This window comes from Dryobates pubescens, chromosome 13 (assembly GCF_014839835.1).
Source record: "Dryobates pubescens isolate bDryPub1 chromosome 13, bDryPub1.pri, whole genome shotgun sequence".
Classification (NCBI taxonomy): domain Eukaryota; kingdom Metazoa; phylum Chordata; class Aves; order Piciformes; family Picidae; genus Dryobates; species Dryobates pubescens.
Genome location: NC_071624.1, coordinates 31,103,206 through 31,112,167, shown reverse-complemented (window position 1 = coordinate 31,112,167; position 8,962 = coordinate 31,103,206). Strand labels below are relative to the sequence as shown.

General features: G+C 49.6%; 2 protein-coding genes across 2 annotated transcripts; one reads left to right on the top strand and one right to left on the bottom strand.

Annotated features, from left to right (window-relative positions):
• Window positions 1-246: 246 nt before the first annotated feature.
• On the bottom strand, window positions 247-2,733 carry PIMREG (PICALM interacting mitotic regulator). The gene is made up of 4 exons (XM_054166801.1): window positions 2,387-2,733; window positions 1,270-1,595; window positions 1,097-1,192; window positions 247-294 (listed from the first exon to the last, which is right to left on the bottom strand). The coding sequence occupies exons 1-4, from the start codon at window positions 2,675-2,677 to the stop codon at window positions 264-266; spliced, it is 744 nt and encodes a 247-aa protein (XP_054022776.1). The 5' UTR covers window positions 2,678-2,733; the 3' UTR covers window positions 247-263.
• Window positions 2,734-5,753: 3,020 nt separating this feature from the next.
• FBXO39 (F-box protein 39) lies at window positions 5,754-8,711 on the top strand. The gene is made up of 3 exons (XM_009903049.2): window positions 5,754-6,849; window positions 7,688-7,864; window positions 8,583-8,711. The coding sequence occupies exons 1-3, from the start codon at window positions 5,836-5,838 to the stop codon at window positions 8,709-8,711; spliced, it is 1,320 nt and encodes a 439-aa protein (XP_009901351.1). The 5' UTR covers window positions 5,754-5,835.
• Window positions 8,712-8,962: the final 251 nt, after the last annotated feature.

Sequence of the window (8,962 nt, the reverse complement as noted above, 5' to 3'; positions counted from 1 at the left end):
AGCCAAACTTCTGGTTCCATGTGAACCCACAAGGGTTCACTAATCCAAAAGGTAGAGGTGAAGGTTTTCAGCTGCAGTGGATTTGCTGTGGCAGAGCCAGACACAGTGAATATGAGGGCAGAACCCTGTGGTTCCACTTAATACTTCGAAGCAACCTGAGCTAAGCAGCCCTTCCCTCTGCAAACAGCAGGTTTTCTCCTCACAGATGCATGCAGGCACAGACAAGGTAAGTGAACAGCTACTTTACCTGGTTGTTACTATCTTCAGTTACCAATGAGAGAAACTGTCATATCACTAACAGATGGGAGAATATTAGCAGTGAGATTTAATGACCTTTCAATGGATATGATCATTAACTTCACACAAGATTTAACCTCCAGTTAGCTAGAAATGGTCCCATTGGTAAAAATTGAGCTTTCTGGAATTATGTAGGATTTTAAGTCCTTCCCTCTACAGGTAAAAGTACTTAATGCTAAGCCCTCTCTAGATTTTAGATGCTTGACATTTAATTACTGAATGTTTGACAGAGTCATCAAGTGTTCCAAGGGAGGAGGTGGTTTAGGGAATTGCCCTGTGACAACACTTCTGACCTTTAGTGTCTAATTGAGAGGGACATAACTTTTACAAACACAGCAGCCTACCTCTGGGATTAACCAAGAGGCTTCTGCATCCCCTGAATTGTTGAGTTATGGGTAGCATGGATTATTTGTTAAGATAATACTGCCTGATGAAAAGCTTTTCTTGTAATTGTGCAGACACCAATGACAGCATCAGTGCAGTGGGATTCCCCCTTTGCCAGCCTGGATTGGCATCTCTTTTACACAAGAGACAAGGAGATGCTGTTCTCACAAGGCCTAAGGTAGGCTCTCGCTGTGAAAAATCATTTCCACAGCAAGAAACCTAAAGCCAGAGAGCATTTGGCAGGCTTTAGAAGGTGCAAGTCCCCCTGCAGAAGTATCTTGAAGGCTCTGCCATACCACAGCTGAGAATGTTCTGCAACTATTGCACATTCTGAGTTAAAGGGATCACTTAGCCTGCAACGGGCAGTGTCCAAGTGGTAGGTAAGCTGTTGCTAAAAGCTGACAGCAGCATTTACCTCTCCTCTTGCACAGCAGCATCATCAAACGCCTGGGAGATGTGCTTCAGCTTGCACATCCTGGAGGAGACCAGCTCCAGCTCACAGTCAAACTCTCTGCAAACAGAGTGATCATTACTAAAGATCAAACCAAACCCCCAACAGAATAAGGTTTGCAAAGGAATGGGGCTTACATCTTTCTGCTGCTAGGAGCAGGTGACGAATAAGGGCTCTTCAGTGCTGCTGCTCTTCTTGATCTCCGGAGAGAGACAGCATCTTTGCCAAACCAGGACGACAAACCCTTGCATCCTCTGCGTTCTGACAGCCTCATTGGCCTAAGCAAGGCTCTTTTGCTGGATCTTGGGGTGCCTTTGGAACTGGCTGCTGACTCCTTACAGCAAGAAGCTCGAGGTGTGGTGCTTCTTCTCTTGGCAGAATTGGTTGCACAGCTTCTGCTGGAGGATTCAGCTGGAAAGGTCACCTTGGGGCCCGGTGGGTTTTGACAAGACTTCTGTATTTTCTGCAAGATGCATTAGACATACATGTTATGCCAAATTAACTCTCTTGGGCTGGAGTTTGAAACCAGAGAGACAAGGCAAAATTGAGCTGAACCCTCAGCTTTCACACTCATACCAGTTTTAACCCAGCATGAACGCTTCTCAACCTCTGTACGCTTTTGTGCTGGGGTAGTCATTTCTTCACCAGACACTGGAACACAGCTCCTGTGCAGGAAAGAGCCAGGCTCCCTAACATACAACTGATGCAGTTACAATCAGAGGTCTCCACCCTTTGGTGGAAAGTGCAAGCTCAAGTTTGCTACCCTGATACCACCTAGTGGGTCTTGTCAGTCCAGATTCAGACTGACTGCAATGAAGAACATGCTGATAAGTACTATGGGTACAGGAAAAGGAGTAAACATATTTAAATAAACCAAAGAACCACACATGCATCAGAAACAATTCTTTACAAGCAATGACAGCCTCTACCCACCTTCCTCCTTGAGAAGGCTGCTTTGCCATACATGATGAAATACAGCAGGAGAAGAGCATTTACTTAGTTTCAGCAGAACTTTGACTTTATTGCCATGTCTTACATTTCTTCTTTTCACTTTCCTTCCTATTCTGTCAGAGCTATAATTTGCCTTTCTATAATTCAGGATGGACATTAAGGCTATGAGACAACCATTATGGTGTGCAAGTGCATGGGACAGACTCCCTGGGATGCAGTTTTCTGTACAGAGTCTAGAAATCTTAGCACTGAAGTTGAAGCAAAAAAGCAAACTACCCATGCTCCACCCCAAAGCCAAAGTACCTGGGACACTGTTCCAAAAGCATTTTTTGCTGTTCTTCTGAGAGTCTGAAGAGTTTGGCACTTCTGTCTTGCTTCCAGGCTTTCCCAAGTCGGGGTCTCATGAAAATTCATCTCCACTTGCTTCAGTGGCACTCGCTTCCTTAGAGACATGCGGATGGTATTGAGAGAGCTCAGAGAAGCCCTTGTCTTGAATTTGTCAGGGACAGGGCTCTCATTCTCATCAAAGTCACCCAGGAGCTGGTGTTTCCGCCAGGACATCGTGGCCTTGACATTTTGAAGCACAGATGCCATCTTGTTCCAATTCTTGGTCAACCTTATTCCTAAAACACTTGGAACAAGAGCAAAGCATAGAGCACGGTGAACGAGGGGAGATGGAAATTGTTGTACAACACATCTGCCTGAGACAACTAAATCGGAGATAAGCACACTTCTGCTTGAAGAAGAATGCAATTGATGCCTACAGCTTTAGGTCTGTACATGCCCATGAAGAAGTCATACTGCATGTCCAGCACTGGACATCAGACCTAGAAAGCTGTGAGGCTCAAGGTTGGGAGGCAGACTGCTCTGTAACTGCAAGCTTCTTGTTGGCATCTTAGAGTAAGGTCTTGTATCCCATGTTCTTGCCTTCATTAACCAAAACAGCTTTCTACTGCCAGGCAGATTTACACAGCTGCTGTTGTCTCTTGCCTGAGTTGTTAGCTGAAGGCTCATACTAAAGTCACAGCTATGATTGTGGATGTGTGAGTCCTGAAAGGGACAGGATGGTTGCTGGCAGGAGACAAGTGGTGGGAAAGGCTAAAATGCCTGTTCTCCATGTGGTATCTGACAGTTTAAATATCTAGATAGATAGATAGTTAATTCTTCATTTTCACCAGCTACCAAGCTAGGATATCCCTAGAAAATTACTTGCAAACAGCAACTGAGAATGCAAATGTATTTTAGCAATCTGAACTAAGAGTGGATTAATGCTACCAATACTAAACTGCAGGTTACCATTAATAAAAACAAGCTGGAGGGTCTCTACCATCATTATACATTTCAGGAAAGCCTCTTAATTATTCCTTACTATTTCTGACCGCCCCAAAGTGTCTCCATCTCTCACAAGTGTTCTTATTTATATCAGAAAGCAGTAAGGCTCATTAAAATCCTTTCAGTCTCTTCCCTTACTAGCTCGCAGCTTATGCACTGGAAGCCACAGCAAAGGCAGGCAGCTGCCGGGCCAGTCGCAGTGACACGACCCTGCCTCGGGAGCTCATCCCAAGCAACTTCCGCTGGTCAGCCAGGGCTCCACTCCCGCGGCTATCGTTCCCTGGTGCTGGCTACCGACAGTCGAGCACGTACAGCTGGGGCCCGGCCAGCACAACCGGCTTTGCACCGCGGGAGCTGACACGGGGGCACCGGGCAAGCCCAACCGGCACCAATGCTTGGCCCGCCGGGTGCTGTTAAAACAAGTACCCAAGACGACGCCAAGACCGGGAGAGAGCGGCTCAGGCCTCCCACACGGCCGGGAAGCATAAGCCGCAGCCGGTCCCCTGCGGCAGCCGCTCAGCTCTGTACTCACAGCGACAAACGGGACCAGGCGCAGCCACCGCACCCGAAAACCTCCTCCTCGCACGGCCGCCGCTGCCACCGCCGCCGCGTTTAAACAACGCCCCGCCCACCCCGGCTGCTCGGATTGGCGCCGCTGCCGCGGTCCGCTCCCATTGGCTGCTCCGCTGCCGTAGCCCACCCTTATTGGCTGCACCGCCGCACGCGCGGCGGCCGTTACTTGGCTTCGCGCCTGCGCGTGAGGCGAGGCGGCTGCGCCGGGGGCGCGGCCCTGCCCGGGGGGGCGCCTAGGGCGGGGGTCACCCAGGGGACAGGCGGCGGCAGTAGCTTGTCGCGATAACGGACAGGCGCCAGCAGCAGCTTGTCGCGATAACGGACAGGCGCCACTCCTTCGACCCCCGCGGCACAGTTGAGCCTGCTGTAGAGATGCTGCTGGCGACTGGTGCCCGAGCACGGCAGCACTGCAGCTCCTCCCTGCCCCACGCCGGTTTAGTACCTTTGCGGCCCTGTGGCCTGGAGACCCACGGCCTGGCTGGGAGAGCTGTGGGACTGCACAGCTTGCACTGGGATATCATTGCCCGTGGCAAACCAGGCAGCAAAGAAAGGCCAAGTGCAAGCAGTGTGGCTTGTTGGGGTTGCAGAGCTTTCTTCACCTGGGGGGGTGGTTCTTACCCTACCCCAGAGGCAAAGATTACCTGCAAACCCTTTGTCTTTAAAACACTTCCACCTAACAGTTCATTCTGGGAACAGCTGTAGCAAATTCTGTTGGATTTTGTTTTTCCAAAGGTTTGGCTTGCTTGCTCTTTGCCAGGTTAAACTTGGAGCTGACACTTCAGAGCTAGAGAGACCTCCACTGCTAAGATTGGGCCTGGAGGCATGGGGAGGCCAAGCCAGTCACGCTGCAGGTCACCTCCTGAGTCCCACCACTGCTTTATGCTTTCTATGAAAGCTCCTCAGAGCTGTGTTTCGCACGATGGTGCTGGCACCTCTTTGTATTCACATCCTGTAACGTGGGTGAGTATAGCTGTTGGCTCTTGCATAAAGTCATTTGTCATGACATCACAAATGTTACCTCTTTTGCTCCATGGTAACCACTGAGCTTGCAGAGGGAGGGTTCAGAGGCAGGGAAATCAAGTCCTGAACTCTGGAGGGAGACTATGAGAGCTGTTTAAAGTGCAGAGGGAGTTGAGCCTTGGCAGTGGAACTGGTAACTCCTGGTGTTGTGGCTGTTTGCTTATGTGTTTTACCAATACCCAGTTGCTCTTCTGGCTCACCAGCTTTCTGCCTGGCCACTGGAGCATGACTGAATGTCCTGCTCAAACCAAGTGATGGAACAACTTCCAGTGTTTCTTACTCTCTAGCAGGTATTGTACCTTAATGCCAGGATGCTGCCTCAGATGGCTGTCATGGAACAGCAGCCCAGGAGGATGAGAACAGGCACTACTTTTGCACTGAGGGTGCTGTTCAAATGTCTCCAGCCCAAAGCAGAGGATACTTTTAGGCACACCAGAAACCACTATCACTTACAGCTGATGCTAGCCAAAGGTTTCCAGAGGCTGTGGCTGCTCTAATAGCTCTTGCTAGCATCTTGCTGGTTAGCTAGACTGAAGGCCAGAAAGTTAAAAGCTGTGCCCTGGGCTGATACTGTGATTGTTCTTCACTCTCTTCTTTGGTCCTTTTGATGTAGGTTAGGCTGTGGTTTAGAGCCAGCAGCTTGTTTGGCTCTGACAGCTTGAGTACAGAGGCAAAGAAAGGATTGCTGGTTTTGAAAGTCAAGAGGCAAACTTTACTCCATTTGCTTGGCAGCTGTTCTGTTGGGAATGGCAAGAAATCTGCCCCCAGCTGTTGCCATCTAAGTTTGGCTCAAGACCCAGAGGAGAAGCGGAAAAGCTGCCTTCTCAATGGAAGACAACAGTGACCCTGAGCAGAGCTCCTGGGCTCATCTACCTGATGTCTGTCTGAGGAATATTTTCTATTGGCTGGACGACAAGGACAGGTCTCAGGCTGCCTTGGTCTGTGTGAAATGGAGCCAGGTGATGCACTCAGGATCCCTCTGGAGGTCCAGAAGCATCACGTTCCTCAGCCGCCCCTCGCGGGCGCACGTCCTGGAGGTTCAGCGGGCGCTGTTTTACGCCAAGAAGTTTGGCAGGTATCTGGAGCACCTTGAGATCAAGCTGCCCAATCCTTACAGTACTGCCTTCACCCAGAAGTTTCAAGTGATTATGAGAGACCTTCTTTCACACTTGGGCAAGTGTAGCCATCACCTCCTGTCCTTCAGCATCCGGTACCTGGAGTTAGACCGCTACTTCTGGAGGGGCATGGCCAGGGCTCAGTTGGTCAAGCACTTGGCCATCTTCCTGAAAAGAGTGAGCAAGCACCTGGAGTGTCTTGACTTGAAAGGAGCAAGAACAACCACGGAGGATGGCTGCGAGCTGCTGAACTCTCTCAGCTGTGTGACCAATCGAAGCATTATATGTAAGCTCAACATTGAGGATTTCTTCAGTCACCATCTTCATGTCTACAGGAGCAGCTTGTTCCACCAAACCATGTCCAAGCTGCACGGCCTGGTCGTCCTGTCTCTCAATTACAGCTGCCTCTCTGATGAGCTGCTGGACACCCTGCAGGAGCACAGCGCTCACTCCCTCCGCACCCTGAATATCAAATGCCACGTCAGCGAGCCCCATGGGCAAGTGATCTGGGGAATGTCCTGGGCAAAGCTGGCCAAGAGTGCCCCCAAACTGACTGTGAACTTTGTCTGTGAAAGAATCCTGAAGCACGATCACCTAGCCAGGATCCTGCTGGTAGACATCCCCGTCAGGAGCATCAGTCTGCGGAGCTGCTATTCCAATGACCCAGAGTGGATAATGAGACCTACCCTCACCGACCTCCTCCCAGCCTACCGGCATGTTCTGGAGGTAAGGGACACCACAGTGCTCTCTCACTGCAGCGTCCCAAAGCTAAGCAAATTGTGGTAGTTTTAGGCTATGCCTTTAACATTTTTCACAGACCTTGAGCAGAAAAGTAGTAAAATGCAAATAAATCACTGTTGGGTGTGAAGAAGGAAAACAAAGGTAACAGCGAATCCTAAAGGCCTTCTGCATAGCAGCACTCAGCAGCAGGAATGTTCAAAGGGTAATTTCCCTAAGTGAGCTGTTCCAGCTGTAGTCTAGTTCAGGTAATTAGCCTTGTCTGATTACAGTCCCCATTATGCTAGTCCTCACTGGCAGGCTGGTCTTAAGTTGCCCTCATAGAAAGCTAAAACACCCAAAACACTGGTGGCTGTAATGTCATCTGTGAGCAGAAAGAACCTTTGAGGCAGGGAAAGATAATTTTTTTGTAAGAAAGATTTAGGCTTTTTCTGGTTGTTCAGCCTAGAGAAGAGAAGACTCCAGGGGGACCTTAGAGCCTTCCAATACCTGAAGGGATCCTACGGGAAGGCTGCAGAGAGACTTTTCCTGAGGGTGTCTAGAGACAGGACAAGGGGAAACGGTTGGGAGCTGAGGCAGAGCAGGGTTAGACTGGAGCTGAGGAAGTTCTTCAGTGTGAGGGTGTTGAAGCTCTGGAATAGGTTGCCCAGGGAGGCTGTGGCTGCCTCCTCCCTGGGGTGTTGAAGGCTAGGCTGGATGAGGCCTTGAGCAGCTGACTCTAGTTGACTTCTTTGGGTAAAATGGGGAAACTCCTCCCTGTTGAATTCCAGTCCCTGTGCGCCCAGGCTGTGTGCAGCAGCACTAACAGTGTTCATTCCCTTTCAAGAAATTGACACTGGAATTAAACAATGACTGTGAGCTGCTGGATGGAGAGCTGCTACAGCTCACCTTAGCATGCAAGAGGTTGTCATACCTGAAGGTCTGGGCATATCTCAGTGTCACCTTTATGGAGAGGCTGCTTCAGAACCGTGCAGAAGGGAAATGCAGCTTGACTACCATAAAGGTAAGCCTTGGTGCTTCAAAACTCCTGTTCCCTTCCTTTCTGCAATCCCCAGAGGCAGGTGAGATCCCCATGCCCATAGACTGGTCACCTATGGAAATGGTTAACAACTTTCCCTCTATTTAGCATCATAATGAGCCTGGGAACCACTCAGCTTCCAACCTACTTGGCCATGCACAGAATACCACAGAAATTTAATACAAAGCCTCAGCAATTCTGCAAGTCCTTCCTAGCCTGAGTGCCCTCTGTCACCTCTAGTTCTCAGTCACCTCCCAAGCCCAGTGCTTACACCTGTGCTTCACTTGAGGCAGGTGGGCTGGATCCCACTGCACTGCAAAATGATAGAAACACATCTCACTCTTAAGGGTGCTGTGTTGAACTGGGGCCAACCCATAGCTGTAGCTGGTGTGAACCATGCTGTCATGCTACTTGATGTGCTAGGTTCTGAACTCAGTAGCTCCTCCCAGATCTGTGCAGCCCCCTGGGATGCATCAGTTCTTGGGAGTAAAAGGAACCTTGCTCTTCCCAAAAGTTGTCAGGAGATGATGTTTTCACTCAGTTTGGCATGAAAACAGGGCCAAACCTCAACATTTTACTCAAGGTCATGGAATTTGCCTTTTCTAGATCCCTCATTAGTCTCAGAGGCTTCTTCTTGTCATGAGCTGTAATGGGCTGTGCCTGTTCCACGTATCTAAGAGACCCAACTGTCATTGATGCACAGGTCAAGATTTACACAGCTGAGCAAGACACCACTGAGAAGGATCAGCTGTTGTGTGATATCTACAGGAAGTTCAAATACCTGATTGACTCAGAGCTTAATTATTTTGCCACCACCTACCCAGTGCAGTAAACCACTGGCAGAGAGAACACCCGGTGGCATCTGCAAGCAATGAACAGATCCTTCTGGAGGGCACTGAAGGGATTTGAATCTTGGCAGCAGTGCCTCTGAGAGTGAGATGCCAGTGCAGCAAAGTTTTATACTCTGTGCATTAAAGTGTTGGACTGAAGAACTGTTCTCCTGTGCCTCCAGCAGCATTTATTCTTGCCCCTGCTTTGGTTTTCTTCACCAGAACCAAAGGAAGCAGTGAGCCCTTTTCCACT

What these genes read in the sequence shown, in the direction of transcription:
- PIMREG (XM_054166801.1), bottom strand. Translation starts at nt 2,677, where the DNA reads ATGGCATCTGTGCTTCAAAATGTCAAGGCCACGATGTCCTGGCGGAAA. An exon ending in CTTTTGGAACAGTGTCCCAG is followed by an intron (nt 1,596 to 2,386) that starts GTACTTTGGCTT and finishes TGCATCTTGCAG; the next exon opens with AAAATACAGAAGTCTTGTCA. An exon ending in GCTGCTGTGCAAGAGGAGAG is followed by an intron (nt 295 to 1,096) that starts GTAAATGCTGCT and finishes CCCATCTGTTAG; the next exon opens with TGATATGACAGTTTCTCTCA.
- FBXO39 (XM_009903049.2), top strand. Translation starts at nt 5,836, where the DNA reads ATGGAAGACAACAGTGACCCTGAGCAGAGCTCCTGGGCTCATCTACCT. An exon ending in CCTACCGGCATGTTCTGGAG is followed by an intron (nt 6,850 to 7,687) that starts GTAAGGGACACC and finishes TTCCCTTTCAAG; the next exon opens with AAATTGACACTGGAATTAAA. An exon ending in GCAGCTTGACTACCATAAAG is followed by an intron (nt 7,865 to 8,582) that starts GTAAGCCTTGGT and finishes ATTGATGCACAG; the next exon opens with GTCAAGATTTACACAGCTGA.